The sequence below is a fragment of the Notolepis coatsorum genome (assembly GCF_963971535.1).
Source record: "Notolepis coatsorum genome assembly, chromosome: 6".
NCBI classification, from domain to species: domain Eukaryota; kingdom Metazoa; phylum Chordata; class Actinopteri; order Aulopiformes; family Paralepididae; genus Notolepis; species Notolepis coatsorum.
Genome location: NC_140170.1, coordinates 2,956,663 through 2,981,572, shown reverse-complemented (window position 1 = coordinate 2,981,572; position 24,910 = coordinate 2,956,663). Strand labels below are relative to the sequence as shown.

The 24,910-nt window shown below is 43.1% G+C and overlaps 1 protein-coding gene across 1 annotated transcript in view; it reads left to right on the top strand.

Annotated features, from left to right (window-relative positions):
- Positions 1–1,232: 1,232 nt before the first annotated feature.
- The window catches only part of hdac11 (histone deacetylase 11), a gene marked incomplete at its 3' end in the record, with an annotated part of 134,670 nt that continues 110,992 nt past the window's right edge, over positions 1,233–24,910 (top strand). The window contains exons 1-4 of the mRNA XM_084317101.1: positions 1,233–1,280; positions 1,404–1,555; positions 5,316–5,416; positions 12,243–12,359. Of these exons, the coding sequence (XP_084173227.1) occupies positions 1,246–1,280; positions 1,404–1,555; positions 5,316–5,416; positions 12,243–12,359 (405 nt within the window). The 5' untranslated portion in view covers positions 1,233–1,245. The remainder of the gene's footprint in view (positions 1,281–1,403; positions 1,556–5,315; positions 5,417–12,242; positions 12,360–24,910) is intronic.

Here is a 24,910-nt window from a genome sequence, read left to right as displayed (position 1 = left end):
CAGCCAAGCTAACCGTCGGGTCCTTGGTGGTCTCGATGTCCCGCGCCGCTCTTCCTTTAGCCACTCGCCGAGTCCGCTGGGGCTTCTGTGAGGGTATGTCGCCGCTTGCTGGTCGGCTGGTGCAACTGCTGGCTGGAGCGTCAATTGCGTGGATGCTGTTGGTCGCGATGGGAACCTCCATCGCTTCTTGCTGTAGTCTCTGGTTCCGTGTCATTACGGGACCAGGGTTCTGATGTATGTCACCCGACATGAGCAGATATAATAAAATCATTGATCTCTTATTACACTTGCCTGCCGGGGGTAATTTCTTTCGTTCCGGATTTGCAGTAAGTACTGCGTGGATCGCCGAGGCTCCGAATGCTGGATGTTTCCTCTCCGTGCCCGTTAACAAGTAGAAGTCGCAATGGGACTGTTGATTTACGTTTTCGCTACCCTCCACTTCTGTCTGGAGTTGCTGCTTGAGTTGTGAATTCAGGTACAAATCCATAATCCACAGGAGGGAAAGTAGAAAATGCGCAAAGTGTAACGCAGGCGACGGCAGAACAGAGACACAGGAGGGAGGACGTCTGAGACTCTGAGCAGCAATATATCTGACAACATTCGGTGTCTAATTCTAAAGGTTTATCTTATTAAAATATCCCGACTGAATCCCGTTGAGCACGAAAACGCTGAACATCTGCTCGTGGTAAATTATTATGACCAGCAGCAGGTGAGTCGAACCGATCTGGAGTCAGCGGTCACGCAATCCGTATCCGTGGGTACAATTGGTTACCGCTGCTGCAAAATTGTCCGAACATTAACATTAATATTCATATGCATATTAAAGTAAATTTGTCCACAGTGAAGAGTGACCGAGGAAGCCTGCGTTCTGTGCACCGTGAGGAATGTCTCTCTGAGCCGTTGCGTCTTTCGGTCATGTTTACCGGCCATTGCGCGTGCGCAACATGTGAAACGCATTATGGGTCATGTAGTTTTCTCCCTCTTATTATCTTTGTACAGTAAAATATCAACTTTCCCCTTTCAGACTAAATTAAAGGGGGGGGGGGGGGGGGCTGGTTTTTGAAAATGAAAACAAGTGTTTTCACTTTCAAACCCCCCCCCCCCCTTTCACTAAGTCTGAATGTCAGAACACCACAACAGCTGTCCCTAATAATAACAGCTCTTTGAATGTTATTTGTTTTTCCCAGAGCATCACGTTTTGATGATTTTCCGATTTCCAGATGAAAGTAGAGATGCCTGGAAACGATGTCTCAGAAGAAAGATAATGAGGGAACAGGGAGGTAAGTAGAGCCAACGACAGGCCGCTCCAGTGTCGTCTGTTAGTTATTATGTACCAGGAAAGTCACTTTTGACAACGGCGATGCTGCTGCCTGCATACCAACGACCCCTGCTTTCTTCCCCAGCTCTCCTCACAGCACCGAGCTGTACGCCAGCGTCCCGCAGACGTGTCTGCCCATCGTCTACCACCCAGACTACAACATCAGCTTCCTGGGCCTACAGAAGCTGCACCCCTTTGACGCCGGGAAGTGGGGGAAGGTTATTCACTTCTTAAAAGGTAGGACAAACAAACACACGGACACACACACAGACAAATACTACAAACACAGAGGAGAGGAGAGAGGAGAGGAGAGGAGAGGAGAGGAGAGGAGAGGAGAGGAGAGGAGGGGAGGGGAGAGGAGGGGAGAGAGGAGAGGAGAGGAGTAGAGAGGGGGAGAGGGGAGGAGATGAACGGAGAGGAGAGGATGGGAGGAGAGGAGAGGGGGAGAGAGGAGGGGAGATGAACGGAGAGGAGAGGGGAACGGAACGGAGAGGGGAGGGGAGAGAGGAGGGGAGAGGAGGGGAGAGAGGGGAGGGGAGAGGGGAAAGGAGATGAACGGAGAGGAGAGGGGAATAGAACGGCGAGGAGAGGGGGAGAGAGGAGGGGAGGGGAGAGGGGAAAGGAGATGAACGGAGAGGAGAGGGGAATAGAACGGCGAGGAGAGGGGGAGAGAGGAGGGGAGGGGAGAGGGGAAAGGAGATGAATGGAGAGGAGAGGGGGAGAGAGGAGGGGAGGAGAGGAGAGATGGGGAGGGGAGAGAGGAGGGGAGAGAGGAGAGGAGATTAATGGAGAGGAGAGGGGAACGGAACAGAGAGGAGGAGAGAGGAGGGGAGAGGAGAGGAGAGGAACAGAGAGGGCAGAGGAGGGGAGAGAGGAGAGGAGAGGGGAGGGGAATGGAACGGAGAGGAGAGGGGGAGAGAGGAGGGGAGGAGAGGAGAGGAGAGATGGGGAGGGGAGAGAGGAGGGGAGAGGAGAGGAACAGAGAGATGAATGGAGAGGAGATTAATGGAGAGAGGAGAGGGGAACGCAATGGAGAGGAGATGGGGAGAGAGGGGAATGGAGAAGAGAGGAGAAGAGTGGAGGGGAGAGGGGAGAATGGAGGGGAGAAGAATGGAGAAGAGAGGAATGGAGGGGAGGGGAGGGGAGGGGAGGGGAGAGGAGAGGAGAGGAGAGGAGAGGAGAGGAGAGGAGAGGAGAGGAGAGGAGAGGAGAGGAGAGGAGAGGAGAGGAGAGGAGAGACGGAACGAACAGAGTGGTGAGGTGAGGTTTAGTCAGTGGAGGAGGTGGGTGTGGTGAGAGTGGGGGTGCAGGGGGGTGCTTAGCAGAGGTAATTAAATAGACCCCCTTCTGGGAGAGGTTTGCAGGTAAAACAAACCCAACAAACCCGTCTGTCTGTGAGAACCAGAACTCTGGCTGCTCCACGCACAAGCCGCTGACTCCCACGTGCTGTCAGTTTGTTTACACGCTATACCATTTGAATGCATTCACATTTTTAAGAGGTGGAGGATAAAAACTATAAAAAACAATTTTAAATCCACTTTTCAGCATGTTTTTTTTTATGTCTCCCACTCTTATTTATCTACTATGCAGTTTTACATCTAACGCGAATTGGCAGCATCTTCTTGTAGTGAACAAACCTCCCAGATAACAAATGGTTGCCCCTGTGTATGCAGGACTTTAATCAAAACAAAACCCTCTTATCTGCCAAGTGTTGGTATCATGGGATTCAGTCTGAAACTGTTGCAATATTATATAGAAGTAAAGATATTTCCACTGGACTCACTATACTGTATTGTTCCTCTCATACTTTTATTTATAAATTTTTTTTATCCACTTTTTCTCCTTATTTTCTTTTTTTCTCCCATCCCAATTTCGCCTCGCCAATTCTCCCTTCAATTCTTCCCTCCCCTGTCTCGAACCTTGCTAGACTATGCCTCCCACTGGTCGGCTGCAGTGAGGACAGAAGCCTTGCATCACGTGTCCCCTCCGGTACACGAGGAGGCAGCTGTCGCATCTTTTCACCTGAACAGCGCGATCTCTCAGTGGCGAGGAGTAACGCGTGGGAGGCTCACGCTGCCCCCGATACTTCCTGATTCTGCTGTACAGGCGCACCAACCGACCTGTAGGAGTCGCTGTCCACAACGTCCAATCCCCACCCACCGGCTTTCCCACCCTCTAACACTACCAATTGTGTTACTATGACGACTGGCCAAGCCGGTAGCAACGCAGAGAGCTGGGCTCGATACCAGCATCTCCTGCGTTAGTGGGGAGCGCCTTGCCCACTGCGCCACTCAGCCGCCATTTCCTCTCATACTCCCTATACATCGCTGATCTGTGAGGAGGTACAGTCTGGAGGAAACACGTACAAAGCCAACACGAATTCACTAACTAAGATAAGATAAGATAAGATATTCCTTTATTGATCCCCTCAGGGAAGAGAACTGGAAGAATAGTACAATGTATTATATTAATTAATAGATTAACACTAGCACAGCCGACAAGGGGCCAAATGACCCCTAGGCATTTTCAATAAATGTATTCTCGTCACTTGGTCGAGCTCCAGCTCTGTCACTCAATGACTTTTCCTAAAAGTACCCGTTTTATCTGGCACGGTTTCTGAAATTTCAAAATGACTTCAGGGAAATGTAATTAGAACGTTATTCCACATATATATGGAATATATATGTGGAAAGTCACAGCACTTTGCGAGCGTCTAGCGCAGGGGTGGCCAACCCATGGCTCGCGAGCCGCATGTGGCTCTTTGCCCATCAATGTGTGGCTCTTCCATAAAAATTAAAATAAAAAGTATAATATTTCTTTTTATTATTATAATTTTTTTTTAAACTTTTTATTGTCACTCAAACCTTTGGTAAACCTCATATTTTTATATTAAGAGGTAATTATATAGTTTACACTGTTTATTTGTCTCATATTTCTAATAAACTGTGGGGTCATCTGACCCCTTCCGGCGGGAATCAGTGACATTTTCTCCATGGCTGTTCTAGTGTTAATATTATGAGCCAACCAATGCACTATTTATTCATTAGATGCTTTAAAGGTTTGTGATCTAGTTGATCTTAAAGGAGCACAGATAATGTACAAAGCACAACATCAGAATCAGAATCAGAAAGGTCTTTATTGCCAAGTCGTTTTCACATAAAAGGAATTGGCTTTGGTCATTTTCGGTGCGACATTAGCGGACAGACAGATAATACAATAAAGAGGTGGAGTAAGATCAAATGAAATATGAGCTAAGTTAAGCACAATAGAATATACTATAATTATGAAATAAAATATAGGCCAGGGCTGTACAACTGTAAATAAAGAGGGTGAATAAAATCAAATGGGATATAAACTAAATTAAATCTAGCACAATAGAATATAGTACAATTATAAGTAGAATAGGAATAGGCCAGGGCTGTGCAATTGGGCAGTTATGTGCAAAGAGTATGTTTTACTCTTGTTTACATTTTCATGTAACAGTATTCAGAGGTTCTTTGAAATTAGAGCCAGTATGAATTTAGGAGAGAGAGAGAGAGAGAGAGAGAGAGAGAGAGAGAGAGAGAGAGAGAGAGAGAGAGAGAGAGAGAGAGAGAGAGAGAGAGAGAGAGAGAGAGAGAGAGAGAGAGAGAGAGAGAGAGAGAGAGAGAGAGAGAGAGAGAGAGAGAGAGAGAGAGAGAGAGAGAGAGAGAGAGAGAATCCTTCTGTTCCGTCAGTTCCATAGTGTATTTATACCTGTATCACTGTACATATTAATACTACAACTCTGTACATACATCTGATTAGCACTATTACTCAGTAGTAGTACTCATTTATATATTTTATACCCAGTTTAATCTCCTGTACATTGTATATTACTATCACACTTTACTGATACATTTGCACTCTGGTTGGATGCCAAACCTCTTTTTGTTGCACTGTACTTGTGCTGCATGATGACAATACATTTTTAATCTAATCTAATCGAATCTAATCTTCTGTGGTGCGTTCCTTTCAGAGGAGCAGTTCCTGACTGAGGCCAGTATCGTCGAGGCCCGCGAAGCTACAGAGGAGGATCTCCTGGTGGTCCACAGCAAACGCTACCTCAGCAGACTGAAGGTACCTGTCTGTCTGCTAACACTGAAGGTACCTGTCTGTCTGCTAACACTGAAGACTGAAGGTACCTGTCTGTCTGCTAACACTGAAGACTGAAGGTACCTGTCTGTCTGCTAACACTGAAGACTGAAGGTACCTGTCTGTCTGCTAACACTGAACACTGAAGGTACCTGTCTGTCTGCTAACACTGAAGACTGAAGGTACCTGTCTGTCTGCTAACACTGAAGACTGAAGGTACCTGTCTGTCTGCTAACACTGAAGACTGAATGTACCTGTCTGTCTGCTAACACTGAAGACTGAAGGTACCTGTCTGTCTGCTAACACTGAACACTGAAGGTACCTGTCTGTCTGCTAACACTGAAGACTGAAGGTAAATCAAATCAAATCAAATGTATTTGTAAGGCCCGACAACACACGTTAATGTCCCCATGGGCCGGACACGTCTTCTTTAAACAAGTCAAGAAGAAACATCACAATAAGTCAAGAACAAAACAAGAACACCATAAAGTCCAAACATTTTTAAATAAATGCAACACTCCCAGACGTACCACACGCGAAGGTAAGGAAAACCTCACTAAAACCTAGCAATAGGGAAAAAATGCACCACAGGCAATGTGGAGGAGAGAAACCTTAGAAGGGCCGTTCAAGGGGGGATCTCCCTTCTTAGATGTCGGTGATAGTAGTGTTGCAGTAAAACAGGCGAACAGTTGGTAAGCATGCACATATATGTGTAATGAAACACAGATAAGTGCATGCGATAGCAACACAACATTTTGAAAGATTAAAGATAGAGCTGATAGTACCTGTCTGTCTGCTAACACTGAAGACTGAAGGTACCTGTCTGTCTGCTAACTCCCAGTGGCTCGGGAGGTAGAGCGGTCGTCTGGTTATTATCGAAAGGTTCCCGGTTCGAATCCCGCTCCTCCCGGGCAGCGTGTCGAAGTGTCCTCGAGCAAGACACTAACTAACCCCTAACTGCTCCCGATGAGCAGGTGGGCACTTTGCACAGTCGCCTCCGCCGTCGGTGTGTGAATGTGTGAGTGAACGGGTAGAAATGTGAGGAACTAAATTGTAAAGCGCTTTGGATAAAAGCTGTTATATATAAAGATGCACCGTTTACCATTTTAACATTGAAGACTAGGAGTTTAACAAAACACACGTTCCCACAGGGAGTGTCGATGGTTAATAATAATAATAATAATAGGGGGCGGTTAGGTGGTCGAGCGGAGATTGCGTTCGTCACCAGCCCCGGAGCTGAGTTGGATTTGCCTGTTCGAATCCAGCTCACAGCTCCGGGGTTGTCACCAGCTTGGCTGGCCGTCTGCACTGATACGATTGGCTGTATCAGAGGGTGGGAGAAGCTGGCGGGGTGGGTCCGGGTCGTTGTAAACAGCGACTCCTACAGTTCGGTCGGGGCGCCTGCTAAGCGCGGATTGGACGTGAGGGGGATAGTGTGGTCCTCCCACACGCTACGCCCTCTCAGTGAGAATCCGCGCTGCCAGGTGAAAAGAAGCGGTGATTGGCTGGACGTGTGTCGGAGGAAGCACGTGGTAGCCTCCACTCTCCCATATGATCTGACTGTAGGGGGTAAAGCGCAGCGACCAGGAAGGGACTGGGAATTGGCATACGACTAACATTGGGATGGGGAGAAAATTGGAGGAAAATGGAGGGGGAAAAAGACAAAAAAAAAAAAAAAAAAAAAAAAAAAAAAAAAAAATAATAATAATAATAATAATAATAATAATAATAATAATAATAATAATAATAATAATAATAATAATAATGAATTGAATTTGTATTGCACTTTTTGTTCACTAGGATCCCAAAGTGCTACAGGGTTAAAACATAGTTAAAAAATAAAATAATTATTAGTAAAAAAAATTAAATACAAAAAAAAAAAAAAAAAAAAAATAGAACATAGTTAAAAACATAGTATAAACAGAAAATTAAAGACAACAGCACAAGAAAAATAAATAATATCACAATAAAAATAAAAAATAAAAAGCTAACAGTCAACGGCCTTTTGAAACAGGTTTTCAGGCCTGCTTTAAAAGAGGCCAGGCTCTGTGGTGCCCTCAGCTGGATGGGGAGGCTGTTCCACAGGTGTGGTGCAGCCGAGCAGAAGGTTATACTACATTCAGTAGATACTCCTCTGTCCTCTCCCGTCGCCCTTCCCTCCCTCACTCCCTGGTGATGTACAGTACCGCGCGTGAACGCCGTCATACAGTAACACAGAATCCGTATTGTTCCTATGCACAGTGAATTCCACTGTGTCTCGGATCACAACACCAGTGTCTCTCAGTATCCATTGTCACCGATCGCGTCCTAACAACGCAGGAACTCCGGAGGCCCAGACCGTAAATCTCTCCTATATCCTCGTCCTTGGCAGGGAGTAAGTAAAGCTTACATGAAAACAAGCCTGTCGCCGCGTTCAAAGACTACTACTATGTATTTATTCTCTCCCCCCCCCCCCCCCGTCTATTGCGTGCTCAACTCTATCCTTTATCTTGGGGGGGGGGGGCTTGAGAGAAGCGTCTCGGGCGCTGTGATGTGAATGAATGTGTTTCCTGTATACACTGTGCTGTTCTCGTATCAAAGCCCCCCAGACTTAACAGGTAAAGCGGCTGCCTGCTACCATTCCGTCCTGCCGTCACCTTTCACTGCCTCCTATATCCAGGCCTTGATGTGCACATGAGAAGAATCCATTTGGGTTCCTAAGTCCTCTTCATAGAGTCGGCTTTCCCCGTCCACCGTCAGACTCAGTGTGCTGCGCATCAAGGAGGCAGCGAGGAACATAATCCTGGTCGGAACAACGGTGCAGCAGACTATATATATACTACAATATATGTATTATCCAAGCTAGCAATCTTAACGACCAAGCCATGCCAAAGCTAGATCATGTAAAAGGTGAAAGACTCAGGGCTAGATCCACAAAGAATGGATTGCACGGAGCAAGTTGCACCCTTACTTAAAATTCATTATGAATTGAAAATGGGGGACCCTGATGTAAACAAGACGAAAGTCTTTCTCTGGTCTGCATCCCCTTAACAATTGTGTGTATTGAGCCGTACTGTATTGTACCCATTCTGCAATCTGTTAATACAATTTTCATTCAGTCAATCAATCTGCACGGTGATTGATTGAATGAAACTTTTATTAACAGATTGCAAAATGGGTACAATACAGTACGGCTCAATACACACAATTGTTAAGGGGATGCAGACCAGAGAAAGACTTTCGTCTTGTTTACATCAGGGTCCCCCATTTTCAATTCATAATGAATTTTAAGTAAGGGTGCAACTTGCTCCGTGCAATCCATTCTTTGTGGATCTAGCCCTCACACTTCTAGTCAGAAGAGTGTCATGGTGTCTCCATAGAGCTCCATTATACTTTTAGTCAGGGGAGTGTCATGGTTTCTCCATAGAGCTCCATTATACTTTTAGTCAGGGGAGTGTCATGGTTTCTCCATAGAGCTCCATTATACTTTTAGTCAGGGGAGTGTCATGGTTTCTCCATAGAGCTCCATTATACTTTTAGTCAGGGGAGTGTCATGGTTTCTCCATAGAGCTCCCTTATATGTTTAGTCAGGGGAGTGTCATGGTTTCTCCATAGAGCTCCATTATATGTTTAGTCAGGGGAGTGTCATGGTTTCTCCATAGAGCTCCATTATATGTTTAGTCAGGGGAGTGTCATAGTTTCTCCATAGAGCTCCATTATATGTTTAGTCAGGGGAGTGTCATGGTTTCTCCATAGAGCTCCCTTATATATTTAGTCAGGGGAGTGTCATGGTTTCTCCATAGAGCTCCATTATATGTTTAGTCAGGGGAGTGTCATGGTTTCTCCATAGAGCTCCATTATATGTTTAGTCAGGGGAGTGTCATGGTTTCTCCATAGAGCTCCCTTATATGTTTAGTCAGGGGAGTGTCATGGTTTCTCCATAGAGCTCCATTATATTTTTAGTCAGGGGAGTGTCATGGTTTCTCCATAGAGCTCCATTATACTTTTAGTCAGGGGAGTGTCATGGTTTCTCCAGAGAGCTCCATTATACTTTTAGTCAGGGGAGTGTCATGGTTTCTCCATAGAGCTCCATTATACTTTTAGTCAGGGGAGTGTCATGGTTTCTCCTTAGAGCTCCATTATACTTTTAGTCAGGGGAGTGTCATGGTTTCTCCATAGAGCTCCATTATATGTTTAGTCAGGGGAGTGTCATGGTTTCTCCATAGAGCTCCATTATATGTTTAGTCAGGGGAGTGTCATGGTTTCTCCATAGAGCTCCATTATATGTTTAGTCAGGGGAGTGTCATGGTTTCTCCATAGAGCTCCATTATATGTTTAGTCAGGGGAGTGTCATAGTTTCTCCATAGAGCTCCATTATATGTTTAGTCAGGGGAGTGTCATGGTTTCTCCATAGAGCTCCCTTATATATTTAGTCAGGGGAGTGTCATGGTTTCTCCATAGAGCTCCATTATATGTTTAGTCAGGGGAGTGTCATGGTTTCTCCATAGAGCTCCATTATATGTTTAGTCAGGGGAGTGTCATGGTTTCTCCATAGAGCTCCCTTATATGTTTAGTCAGGGGAGTGTCATGGTTTCTCCATAGAGCTCCATTATATTTTTAGTCAGGGGAGTGTCATGGTTTCTCCATAGAGCTCCATTATACTTTTAGTCAGGGGAGTGTCATGGTTTCTCCTTAGAGCTCCATTATACTTTTAGTCAGGGGAGTGTCATGGTTTCTCCATAGAGCTCCATTATATGTTTAGTCAGGGGAGTGTCATGGTTTCTCCATAGAGCTCCATTATATGTTTAGTCAGGGGAGTGTCATGGTTTCTCCATAGAGCTCCATTATATTTTTAGTCAGGGGAGTGTCATGGTTTCTCCATAGAGCTCCATTATATTTTTAGTCAGGGGAGTGTCATGGTTTCTCCATAGAGCTCCATTATATTTTTAGTCAGGGGAGTGTCATAGTTTCTCCATAGAGCTCCCTTATATGTTTAGTCAGGGGAGTGTCATGGTTTCTCCATAGAGCTCCATTATATGTTTAGTCAGGGGAGTGTCATGGTTTCTCCATAGAGCTCCATTCTACTTTTAGTCAGGGGAGTGTCATGGTTTCTCCAGAGAGCTCCATTATACTTTTAGTCAGGGGAGTGTCATGGTTTCTCCATAGAGCTCCATTATACTTTTAGTCAGGGGAGTGTCATGGTTTCTCCATAGAGCTCCATTATACTTTTAGTCAGGCGAGTGTCATGGTTTCTCCATAGAGCTCCATTATACGTTTAGTCAGTGGAGTGTCATGGTTTCTCCATAGAGCTCCATTATACTTTTAGTCAGGGGAGTGTCATGGTTTCTCCATAGAGCTCCATTATATGTTTAGTCAGGGGAGAGTCATGGTTTATCCATAGAGCTCCATTATATGTTTAGTCAGGGGAGTGTCATGGTTTCTCCATAGAGCTCCATTATACTTTTAGTCAGGGGAGTGTCATGGTTTCTCCAGAGAGCTCCATTATACTTTTAGTCAGGGGAGTGTCATGGTTTCTCCTTAGAGCTCCATTATACTTTTAGTCAGGGGAGTGTCATGGTTTCTCCAGAGAGCTCCATTATACTTTTAGTCAGGGGAGTGTCATGGTTTCTCCAGAGAGCTCCATTATACTTTTAGTCAGGGGAGTGTCATGGTTTCTCCATAGAGCTCCATTATATGTTTAGTCAGGGGAGTGTCATGGTTTCTCCATAGAGCTCCATTATATGTTTAGTCAGGGGAGTGTCATGGTTTCTCCATAGAGCTCCATTATATTTTTAGTCAGGGGAGTGTCATGGTTTCTCCATAGAGCTCCATTATATTTTTAGTCAGGGGAGTGTCATGGTTTCTCCATAGAGCTCCATTATATTTTTAGTCAGGGGAGTGTCATAGTTTCTCCATAGAGCTCCATTATACTTTTAGTCAGGGGAGTGTCATAGTTTCTCCATAGAGCTCCCTTATATGTTTAGTCAGGGGAGTGTCATGGTTTCTCCATAGAGCTCCATTATATGTTTAGTCAGGGGAGTGTCATGGTTTCTCCATAGAGCTCCATTATACTTTTAGTCAGGGGAGTGTCATGGTTTCTCCATAGAGCTCCATTATACGTTTAGTCGGGGGAGTGTCATGGTTTCTCCATAGAGCTCCATTATACTTTTAGTCAGGGGAGTGTCATGGTTTCTCCATAGAGCTCCATTATACCTTTAGTCAGGCGAGTGTCATGGTTTCTCCATAGAGCTCCATTATATGTTTAGTCAGGCGAGTGTCATGGTTTCTCCATAGAGCTCCATTATATGTTTAGTCAGGGGAGTGTCATGGTTTCTCCATAGAGCTCCATTATATGTTTAGTCAGGGGAGTGTCATGGTTTATCCATAGAGCCCTGTTGTATATTTTTTGGGCAACTCAGTCACATGACTCAGTGGGTGATGCCGATTGGCTCGAACACGGTATGTTTATAAACAAGAAACCCGTCTATTAAGTTCTAGAATCACAGCGGACAGAAGCTTTTTGTACGTGTGATTGTGTGATTGTGTGATTGTGTGTTTGTGTATATTGACTTAGTTGTAAATTATATTGGGCCAAACTTATATCGGGTAATATTTAGGTAATTACATTATTACAATATTATGAACAAGCAACTTAAAACAAAGGGAGACCTTCATAAACTCTAGTCCTCTCTAATACAGTGTAGAATGATGGTCCCCGTTCACCGTCGCGTGCGTGTGCGTGTGTGTGTGTGTGTGTGTGTGCGTGCGTGTGTGCGTGCGTGTGTGTGTGTGTGTGTGTGTGTGTGTGTGTGTGCGTGTGCGTGTGTTTCAGTGGTCCCTGGTCGTCGCCACCATCACAGAGATCCCTCCACTCATGTTCCTCCCCAACTTCCTGCTGCAGCGGAGCGTTCTGAGGCCCCTGAGGACGCAGACGGGAGGGACCATCATGGTAGGATATTAGAAACCAGGAAGTAGATTTTATCTCCTGTTGTTTTCCTCTTTACTGTTGCCGTTAGAAGATCGTTTTATTGTCAATGCACACAAGGCACACTAATGTTCACATGGACACACATGTGTACATCAGGTTCTGCATCAGGTTCTGCATCAGCTTCTGCATCAGGGGTCTTTAATGTTGAGGTTCTGCATCAGTGGTCTTTAACTCATTCAGAGCCAACAACGCCCTCTGCTGATGGCCCTTCAGGCCAACGCTTTATCCAATGGAGAATAGGACTTATTTGCGAGTGCTTAAAACATATCAAATATAATAGCAATAGATCTAAATAACACAGTGAGCGTCAATGAGTTGCTTCCAGTCAACATGCACGAAACAGATAATTTTTTCATACATACATTTCCGTTTTATACCGTGATGAATATGAATATATTTCTAGGGCGTTCTGTCTCATCTCAATAAACTCCAGCAAATCGAGCTTAAATGTATTTCCTTAGAAATCGTGCCATTTGTTGCTTGATTTATGAATCGTTTTCAAATAAACGCTAGATTATCGATAGTATATGTGTCCTCACGCACGAAGAGAAGAGGGGTCTGAAAAATCGCTTCTCCGTACTTTGGTCGGCGCGAACCTCACACACACACACACACACACACACACACACACACACACACACACACACACACACACACACACACACACACACACACACACACACACACACACGCTCCGATGGCGGTGATAGGAACATCTGATTACCCCAAGATTCGTAACATAAAGGCCTTACCTCACATCTGATGTCATGCAAAAAGATTAATCGAAATTCCTGATCGCCATTCCAAATATTTATCGCGTTTATTGATCCAACGTTATATGTCCAAAACACATAATCCACGCTGCTCTGAGTGTCCTCAGTCCATCTGTTATAACGATACTGCATGCCCGAGAAGTAAAACCTGGACCGGACTTATTTTTTTGATTCACAGTCCCAGCCAATCCAATCCAATGATGTGCAATACCAGCCGGGAGACGATAGGGGGCGGTATTTGCCCTTTGCGAGCTCAGACCCATTCCCAATGATAACGTCAGGCTGGATGGATGAAAAATGAATGGATATCGCTAATAAAAGAAATATGGATTAAAACCCGAGATTTCTTGGGTTTGGCGCCCAGAGCATGGCGAGTTAACCCGGACTATCTCGGGTTTGGCCTCCAGTGAGTTAATGTTGAGGTTCTACATCAGGGTATTTAATGTTGAGGTTCTGCATCAGGGTCTTTAATGTTGATGTTCTACATCAGGGGTCTTTAATGTTGAGGTTCTACATCAGGGGTCTTTAATGTTGAGGTTCTACATCAGGGTCTTTAATGTTGAGGTTCTACATCAGGGGTCTTTAATGTTGATGTTCTACATCAGGGGTCTTTAATGTTGAGGTTCTACACCAGGGGTCTTTAATGTTGAGGTTCTACATCAGGGTCTTTAATGTTGAGGTTCTACATCAGTGTCTTTAATGTTGAGGTTCTACATCAGGGTCTTTAATGTTGAGGTTCTACATCAGTGTCTTTAATGTTGAGGTTCTACATCAGGTTCTTTAATGTTGAGGTTCTGCATCAGGGGTCTTTAATGTTGAGGTTCTACATCAGGGTCTTTAATGTTGAGGTTCTGCATCAGGGGTCTTTAATGTTGAGGTTCTGCATCAAATCAAATCAAATCAAATCAAATTTATTTATAAGGCCCGACAACACACGTTAATGTCCCCATGGGCCGTACAGGTCTTCTTTAAACAAGTCAAGAAGAAAACATAACAATAAGTCAAGAACAGAACAAGAACACCATAAGGTCCAAACATTTTTAGATAAATGCAAAAAAAATAAAAATAAAAAATTAAGGAATGCAAGCACTCCCAGACATACCCCACGCGAAGGTAAGGAAAAACTCACTAAAACCTAACAATAGGGAAAAAAGCTCCACAGGCAGTGTGGAGGAGAGAAACCTTAGAAGGGCCATTCAAGGGGGGATCTCCCTTCTTAGATGTTGGTGATAGTAGTGTTGCAGACAGACAGTTGGTAAGCATGCTCTCATGTGTGTAGTGAAACACAGATGAGTGCATGCAATAGCAACTGAACATTTTGAAAGATTAAAGATAAAGCAAATAGCGATAGCAACTGAACATTTTGAAAGATTAAAGATAGAGCTGATAGCGGATCTATTTGAGGCACAGGGGCGGCGCAAAGAGGGTCACGTCCTCCCCGTCTTAGTCACGGGACATTCAACACTCCGGTCATTGCTCAGGGACAGCCGGAGACAGGGAGATAGGGGGCGGCGCAGAGAGGGTCGCGAACTCCCCGACATCATCGCGGGACGTCCGGCACTCCGGTCACCACTACGAGACCTCCGGAGACAGGGGGGCACACAGAGGGGGTCGCAACCTCCCGGCCTTCATCACGGGATGTCCGACACTCCGGTCAGCACTCCAGGACAGCAAGTCATAGGGGGACAGGGAGACGGGACAGGCGTTAGACAGCTCATGTGATTGTAGTGGGCGGACATAGCAATAGATACAAGTGGTAAGCATATATGTGAATGGAGTAGATATATGAAGTAAGCATATTATGTGAATAGAATAGAAGTACTTAACCCAGCAATGAAACCGCGTTGACTGTTAATCTGTTAACAGTCTGTTAATGCTGTTAATCAGTTGACAGGACCACGGACAGGGGTCTTTAATGTTGAGGTTCTACATCAGGGTCTTTAATGTTGAGGTTCTACATCAGGGTCTTTAATGTTGAGGTTCTACATCAGGGTCTTTAATGTTGAGGTTCTACATCAGGGTCTTTAATGTTGAGGTTCTACACCAGGGTCTTTAATGTTGAGGTTCTACATCAGGGGTCTTTAATGTTGAGGTTCTACATCAGGGGTCTTTAATGTTGAGGTTCTACATCAGGGGTCTTTAATGTTGAGGTTCTACATCAGGGGTCTTTAATGTTGAGGTTCTGCATCAGGGGTCTTTAATGTTGAGGTTCTACATCAGGGGTCTTTAATGGGCGTCGCGGTTCCCAGTCATGAGACCTATACAACATGGAGAACATCTCAACTTTCCATTCAATTAAAAACATAGAAATTACCAAAATTCGTAGGTGCTGGGCGGATGGGTAGCGCAGTGGACTAAGCACTCGCCTACCACCGCAGAGACTCTGGGATCAAATCCAGCCGCCAGCGGTACCTCCGGCTTGGTCAGTCGTCCCTACTAACACAGTTGGCAGTGTTAGCGGGTGGGAAGCCGGCGGGGTATATGTGTCCTGGTCGTTGTAAACTGCGACTCCTACTGGTCGCCTGTTCAGCAGAGAGGGGATCTGGGGGAAATAGCGTGAACCTCTGCACGCGTTACGTTCCCCCAGTGAAACTCCTCGCTGTCAGGTGAAAAGAAGCAGCTGGCGACTCCACATAGTAAGTAAGTAAAACTTTATTTGTATAGCGCCCTTCTCAGCACGAGTGCACAGAGTGCTTCACAGCATTTTTTAAAACATCAGTGGAAAATACAAGAAATAATACATGTGAAAAAAACTAAAAACATACAAAATTGGCTAAAACACTAGAATAGACACCGAAAAACTAAAACAAGAACAAAACAGACATGAACAGAGAGAAAACGGCTATGGGTGTTTAAAAAGCCTGCCTGTAGAAGTGGGTGAGTGTAGAAACTGCCTTTTAAAGGTGAGCTCTGAGGGAGTGGTTTTCAGGGCTGACGGGAGGGCGTTCCAGAGCCTTGGGGCTGCAGTCACCGCAAAGGCTCTGTCCCCTTTTGTCTTCAGCTCCTGTTGGGAAGACCGCAGTGACCGGCTGGAGGAGAGTGGGTGTATATGAGCTCATTAATGTAGGGGGGAAGGGCTTGCCCATGGAGGGCTCTGTAGGTGAACACCAGGACCTTGAAATTTATCTTGGAGTTTACCGGGAGCCAGTGCAGGGAAGCAAGGATGGGGGTGATGTGGCAAGATTTTGTTTACCTCGTGAGTAGCCTGGCAGCAGCCTGGCGGCAGCGTTTTGGACCAACTGAAGTTGATCAATGGATTTTTTTATTTAGGCAGATGAAAAGTGAATTACAATAGTCAAGTCTGGACGAGATAAAGGCGTGTACAGCCATTTCTAGTTTTTTGTGCGATATGATGGACCGGAGTTTTGAAATGTTTCTTAAAGGGAAACTATTTTACTATTTCTTTCACTATTTGGGCACTTTTACACAATTCCTGTGAGTCTATGGAACACCTCTGTAAGTTTTTCTTTCCAAAAAAATTCATTGTTTTGTATTTCTAATCAAGTACTCAAAAACAAAAATGTTCTACCTCAAGATCTTAAGCCGTTTTGAGGCTGGGCTCCAACCACTGTGTGGCCTGGTGTCAACTGCCACATCAACTGCCACATTATTATGCAGCTGAGAAACCTCTGACATCACAGATATGCACATTTTCAGATGACTCAGTTCAGTGAGGGTGAATATTGTGAGAGGAGAATTGTAAGAATGCGCCAATATGAGAATTAGAGACATAGATCCTATTAATATAAGTCCACATAGCTAGGAAACAATGCTAAACACTGAAAAAGTTCCTCTTTAAGTGAAAGAAACAATTGCGAGTGAGATTTTTTACATGTTTGTCCAGATTCATGGCCTGATCAAATATGACCCGGAGGTTTCTTATGTGGGGGCGCACATTGCTTTTAAGGGAACTCATGTGCGAGGCTACTCTTTAGGCAATGGTATCTGGTGCTATGATTAGTACCTCTGTTTTTGCCACATTGAGCTGCAGGAAATTCCTACCCATCCAGTTTTCGATGGCCGATAGCACTCGTGCAGGATGTTTAATTTATCTAAGTTATCAGGCTTGAAGGAGAGATATAATTGGATGTCATCTGCGTAGCAGTGGTAAGAGATGCCCTTAAATGAGATGATGAGAAGGCCTAGGGGGAGCATGTAGAGCGCAAAAAGGATTGGCGCAAGCACAGATCCCTGTGGTACGCCGCACGAGAGCGGTGAAGGGTCAGATAATAATAATAAAAAAAAAAAAGGGCCTACAGCCACAGTGAAACTTCTCTCCTGAAGGTAGGAGGAAAACCAACTTAAGGCGCTCCCGGTGAGGCCCACCCACTCCTGAGATCCAGCAGGACCAGGAGTCCAGGACAGAACATTCGCCGGAGTCAGAGGACAACATAATGTCGATTGAGACTCTGAGGAGGGCAGTTTCAGTGGAGTGTTTTTTGCAGAATCCTGATTGAAATTTGTCTGAGATTTTGTGGGTGGTTAGATAGGTGGTGAGCTGGTTAGCCACCACTTTCTCTAACACCTTTGAGATAAAGGCCAGCTTGGAAATAGGTCTGTAGTTATTTGGAAGCGAGGGGTCTAAATTAGGCTTTTTGAGAAGAGGCTGTAAGACCACCTCCTTAAAATATACTGGGAGAGAGCCTGAGATTAGTGATTTGTTTATAATGGTTACTAGACTGGGGCCAGCAGAACTGAAAACCTCCTTGAGCAAGGATGTGGGAAGAATATCTAGGGGGCTTGTGGAGGATTTCATTGGGCTCACTGTGTCCATTAGGTCTGTCAGGGAGACGGGTGAAAAACTGCTCATGGATGCTTGGGTAACTGGACACAGAGGGAGGAGGGAGGAGGAGGGGGATGGGGTGATGTTTGTCCTAACATTAGCAACTTTGTTTACAAAGAACGAAAGAAAGCTGTCACAGTCGTTATTTGAACAAATTATTTTGTGGTCTTAAATAATACTCTGGGATTTTGTTTACTGGAGGAGATGAGTTTAGAGATGTATCGGAGGAGGCATGTGGTAGTTCTACACCCTCCCCAGGCCGACAGTGGGGCAATGCGCGCAACGACCAGGAAGGGAATTGACATGACGACTAAATTGGGATGGGTGAAAAATACAGAAAAGCCCCCCCAACATTATATATATATAATATCGCTGATGCTACAGGTTTTAGCCCAATTGCAGTGATGGGGTGAATTCAGCTATTCATATTTCTGACATGTCTGTGACCTCTTATCGATCTCTTTTTAACACCACACCATATTTTATCTATTTATTACTAAAAGATGTGCACTACATCTCTACCTAATTTTAGCATTTTGTTGCATCTTGTACTTTTTTGTTTTGTTTTGTATATTGTATATTTTGTAGGGATGCTCGATATTGGCTTTTTTACCGATACCGATATACCGATATTGTCCAACTCTTAATTTCCGATACCGATATCAACCGATACCGATATATGCAGGGTCCCCCCCCCCCCAATTTTTTTTTATAATTTCAGGTAATTAACATTACATATCTCTTGTTGTGGAATTAACACAACATTATGCATACTTTTGACAATAAATAAAATCAGAATTTGTTCTTACTTGCTTGCCTGGGTAAATAAAGGTTATAGAAATCTAAAAAAAATAAATAAAAAAAATTGAAAACCTATACAGATATTTTCCGATATCACATTTTAATGCCGATATCGGCCGATAATATCGGTAGGCCGATAATATCGGACATCCCTAATATTTTGTATAGTGTTTGGTCTTTATTCTTTTTCCTTTTTTTACCGTATGAAGCACAATCTCAGGAGGCTCATACAGAACCAAGCGTTTCACTGTGATGCACATTATATGTGACAAATAAAACTTGAAACTATCACTACAATGGCGACAATGGCTCAGTAGTTAGAGCGGCCGTCTGGTAATCGGAAGGTTCCCGGTTCGATTCTCACTCCTCCCGGGCAGCGTGTTGAAGTGTCCTTGAGCAAGACACTTCACCCCTAACTGCTCCCGATGAGCAGGTTGGTACCTTGCATGGTCGCCTCCGCCGTCAGTGTGTGAATGTGTGAGTGAACGGGTAAAATGTGAGGAACAAAATTGTAAAGTGCTTTGGATAAAAAGTTAAAAACGCTATATAAAATGCACCATTTACCATTTACTATCCGACATACTAGCCAAATAAACATTTCAGTAAATTAGGGGCGTTCATGTTATCAGTCATGCTTATCTTCACTTATGAAATAAATATATAGTAAAATAAATATAAATAAAGTGGGACAAGGTGTCCCACTTTATGTCACCCAGTCCCTGAACTCTCCCTGCTGGTGTGTAGGCAGTGGTGGAAGAAGTACACAGTTCCTTTACTTGAGTACAAGTAGAAATTCCCAGATAAATTAGTACTCTGATAAAAGTAAAAGTCCTCCATTCAAATTCTACTTAAGTAAAAGTAGAGAAGTATTTGCTATTGAATGTACTTAAGTATCTAAAGTACAAGTATTCATTCTACATGATGTTTGTTTATTCTAGTGCTTGGGACCATTCAATAATTGAACCATTGACCTCTAAAGGTCATGTTAAAGTGGTATGTGGTCCAGTTATGCTGCTCTGATTAAAGGTTGTGTTAAAGTGGTATGTGGTCCAGTTCTGCTGCTCTGATTAAAGGTTGTGTTAAAGTGGTATGTGGTCCAGTTATGCTGCTCTGGTTAAAGGTTGTGTTAAAGTGGTATGTGGTCCAGTTATGCTGCTCTGATTAAAGGTTGTGTTAAAGTGGTATGTGGTCCAGTTATGCTGCTCTGATTGAAGGTTATGTTAAAGTGGTATGTGGTCCAGTTATGCTGCTCTGATTAAAGGTTGTGTTAAAGTGGTATGTGGTCCAGTCATGCTGCTCTGATTAAAGGTTGTGTTAAAGTGGTATGTGGTCCAGTTCTGCTGCTCTGATTAAAGGTTGTGTTAAAGTGGTATGTGGTCCAGTTATGCTGCTCTGATTAAAGGTTGTGTTAAAGTGGTATGTGGTCCAGTTATGCTGCTCTGATTGAAGGTTATGTTAAAGTGGTATGTGGTCCAGTTATGCTGCTCTGATTAAAGGTTGTGTTAAAGTGGTATGTGGTCCAGTCATGCTGCTCTGATTAAAGGTTGTGTTAAAGTGGTATGTGGTCCAGTTCTGCTGCTCTGATTAAAGGTGATGTTAAAGTGGTACGTGGTCCTGTTATGCTGCTCTGATAACGTCCTCTTGAAGTTGACAGGCTTCAAATGTGAAAGTACATAACCTTCATACATTTTTGCCATGTTTTCTATGCAAAACATAGAAAACTTCTTCAAAGTAACTAGTAACTGACGGGCTCAGATAAATGTAGTGGAGTAAAAAGTACAATATTCCCTTTGAAATGTAGTGGAGTAAAAGTATAAAGTTCCATACAATTTAAATACTCAAAGTACAAGTAGCTCGAAATTGTACTTAAGTACAGTACTTGAGTAAAAATACTTAGTTACTTTCAACCACTGTGTCCAGACGCTGCAAGGTGAAAAGGAATATTAGTTACTGCGCCTGCAGAGTGTGTCAGCTCTGTGATCGACTGCCCAGGTCTTTATACCTGCAGAGAGCATGTGAGCTCTGTGATCTACTGCCCAGGTCTTTATACCTGCAGAGAGCATGTGAGCTCTGTGATCTACTGCCCAGGTCTTTACACCTGCAGAGAGCGTGTGAGCTCTGTGATCTACTGCCCAGGTCTTTACACCTGCAGAGAGCGTGTGAGCTCTGTGATCTACTGCCCAGGTCTTTACACCTGCAGAGAGCGTGTGAGCTCTGTGATCTACTGCCCAGGTCTTTACACCTGCAGAGAGCATGTGAGCTCTGTGATCTACTGCCCAGGTCTTTACACCTGCAGAGAGCGTGTGAGATCTGTGATCTACTGTGGGCCCCGTTCCCCGTACCTGGATAACTGAGTTAGCCGGATAACTTTCGGTGAAGTCTGACTTAAGCCGGACTTTCCCGTTCCCCGAAGCTGGATTGTCTAAATCACCATGACAACAGATCAAAAAGTTTGAGCCTGGTCGAGAGCAGGGTTTAAGTTCAAGTTAGCCGGATGAACCATCGCCACGCCCCCGCAAAGAAGTGACAGCGCGTTTCCTGAAATTATTCCCACAGTCTAGGATCTGCATTATACCATTCTGAATTACGTTTTTGTGCTCCATTCTTCCAGAGGGGGCTTTTGAAATGTAAAATAGACCCGAAATGCTGATACTAAATTCACTTTGTCCTAAATAATGCACGTTATATACCGTGGCGCTCGCTCGGTGCGATGTACACATTATGTGGTTATTTTAACAACGCGCAGCATTGCAAATGTGAATCCCGCGGGGATATCCTTAATGATTGAAACCTATCGCTCGTTTGGCTCTGATTCCTTTCATATTCTCCGCTGTGGATGAGGAGCGAGGAAGGAGAGGAGCGCCTGGATTTTGTTTCATTCAAGCATAAAATTGAAGTGTCTATGCGTGGATTGTGGATCTTGTGTGATATTGTAACTGGGATTAAAATGTCTGATGAGATGCGCTGTTTGACGGATTTGAGAAATTGAATGAGCCGTTGACGTCACATTAATGAATGAGAATAAAGAGATAAAACTTCATTCAAAATAAAGAATATTCTAAACACGGGTCTCTCGTTCATTAATGTATAAACAATGAATTTATCCCATCTGGCACAGTGGCGCAGCGGTAGTGCTCAATCCTGGCAACCCGGCGACCGGTGTTCGAAACCCCGTGTTTCCAATATAATTTTTTGGAATATAATATTAACTAGACAATTCCGCGCGGGGGGGAATTGTGAAAGTGTGGGTGACGCCTGTGCACCGCCGGCCAACGGGGGAGAGGGTCTCTCGCGAGTCTCTATGACAAACGGTTCAAAGGATACAAAAAGGGGGCGCGGCCTAATGATCGGGGGAGTGGTCAACATAGACCAATCAAAGAGGATATCCCTACTGAGTGCAATGACACAACCCGCAACACTATTACACTATTACACTATTACACAATATTACACTATTACACACTATTACACACTATTACACACTATTACACTATTACACACTATTACACTATTACACACTATTACACACTATTACACACTATTACACACTATTACACTATTACACACTATTACACACTATTACACACTATTACACTATTACACACTATTACACTATTACACTATTACACACTATTACACTATTACACACTATTACACTATTACACTATTACACAATATTACACACTATTACACTATTACACAATATTACACTATTACACACTATTACACTATTACACTATTACACTATTACACACTATTACACTATTACACTATTACACACTATTACACTATTACACACTATTACACTATTACACTATTACACCATTACACACTATTACACTATTACACTATTACACACTATTACACTATTACACTATTACACACTATTACACTATTACACACTATTACACTATTACACACTATTACACTATTACACACTATTACACACTATTACACTATTACACACTATTACACTATTACACACTATTACACTATTACACTATTACACACTATTACACTATTACACTATTACACTATTACACACTATAACACTATTACACTATTACACACTATTACACTATTACACACTATTGCACTATTACACTATTACACTATTACACACTATTACACTATTACACACTATTACACTATTACACACTATTACACTATTACACTATTACACACTATTACACTATTACACTATTGCACACTATTACACTATTACACACTATTACACTATTACACTATTACACACTATTACACTATTACACACTATTACACTATTACACACTATTACACTATTACACTATTACACACTATTACACTATTACACTATTACACACTATTACACTATTACACACTATTACACACTATTACACTATTACACTATTACACACTATTACACTATTACACACTATTACACTATTACACTATTACACACTATTACACTATTACACACTATTACACTATTACACACTATTACACTATTACACTATTACACACTATTACACACTATTACACTATTACACTATTACACACTATTACACTATTACACTATTACACACTATTACACGATTACACACTATTACACTATTACACTATTACACACTATTACACTATTACACACTATTACACTATTACACTATTACACACTATTACACTATTACACACTATTACACTATTACACTATTACACACTATTACACTATTACACACTATTACACTATTACACTATTACACACTATTACACTATTACACACTATTACACTATTACACACTATTACACACTATTACACTATTACACACTATTACACTATTACACTATTACACACTATTACACTATTACACACTATTACACTATTACACACTATTACACTATTACACTATTACACACTTACACTATTACACTATTACACTATTACACACTATTACACTATTACACACTATTACACACTATTACACTATTACACTATTACACACTATTACACACTATTACACTATTACACTATTACACACTATTACACTATTACACTATTACACACTATTACACTATTACACTATTACACACTATTACACTATTAGACACTATTACACTATTACACACTATTACACTATTACACTATTACACACTATTACACACTATTACACTATTACACACTATTACACTATTACACTATTACACACTATTACACTATTACACACTATTACACTATTACACAATATTACACTATTACACACTATTACACTATTACACTATTACACACTATTACACTATTACACACTATTACACTATTACACACTATTACACTATTACACTATTACACACTATTACACTATAATGAAAGAGGATATCCCTACTGAGTACAATGACACAACCCACAAGACAGAGGGCGCTGTCCAGCAATTCAGTAGTGCAACACAGTGATGGCCAATGATGGGTTAAGTGGATGATGTCATTGGCAGGTCAGCTCAGCCATGAGCCCTGAGCCTCACAGCTGTTAAGCCTGAACCAATCAGCCATGAGCACAATTACTTGCATATTCTGAAATTTCTTTACATGACTGCATTGTCACGTTGATTAAAAGAAAACTATAAGAGATGAAGCGTTGTGACTCGCACAAGAGCACTACAACGAGTAGGCGAAGGGTTGTGCGCGAGATTGTGGCATTCGTGCGATATTGTGGCACTCCTTCGGCGATCGGAACAGAAGGCTAAAAAAAAATGGATTTCTAGAGGGCGATTGCATGGCGGTCAATGGGGAGGAGAACCTTCAAACAAATGGTCGTCAGTTGAGATAGAAATGTCCAATTCCATTTATTTTTCTTTTGTGAGCGGGATGACAGCCGTGTCATCGTTTTGATGTGTTTGTTTTATTTCTACGTCCAAAATTGAGATCACACTCGCAATTCACCCAAGGTAGGGGGAAAAAGATTATTTCAGCTGCTACACTCTAAAATTCAATGCATTCCCAATGGGACAGAAATTTTACCGTTTAAAGTCGATTCGTAGCCAGACGGTGCGGTGAAACTTTTACGAGTTCGAAGACCGCAGTTGCCATAGGCAAGCCGCTCGTTTTGATACCTTTCACGTGTATGGTGCGCGAACGCTTACGTGTTGCAAAGTGTTTGAAACTCTAAATTGCACTGTATTTCCGAA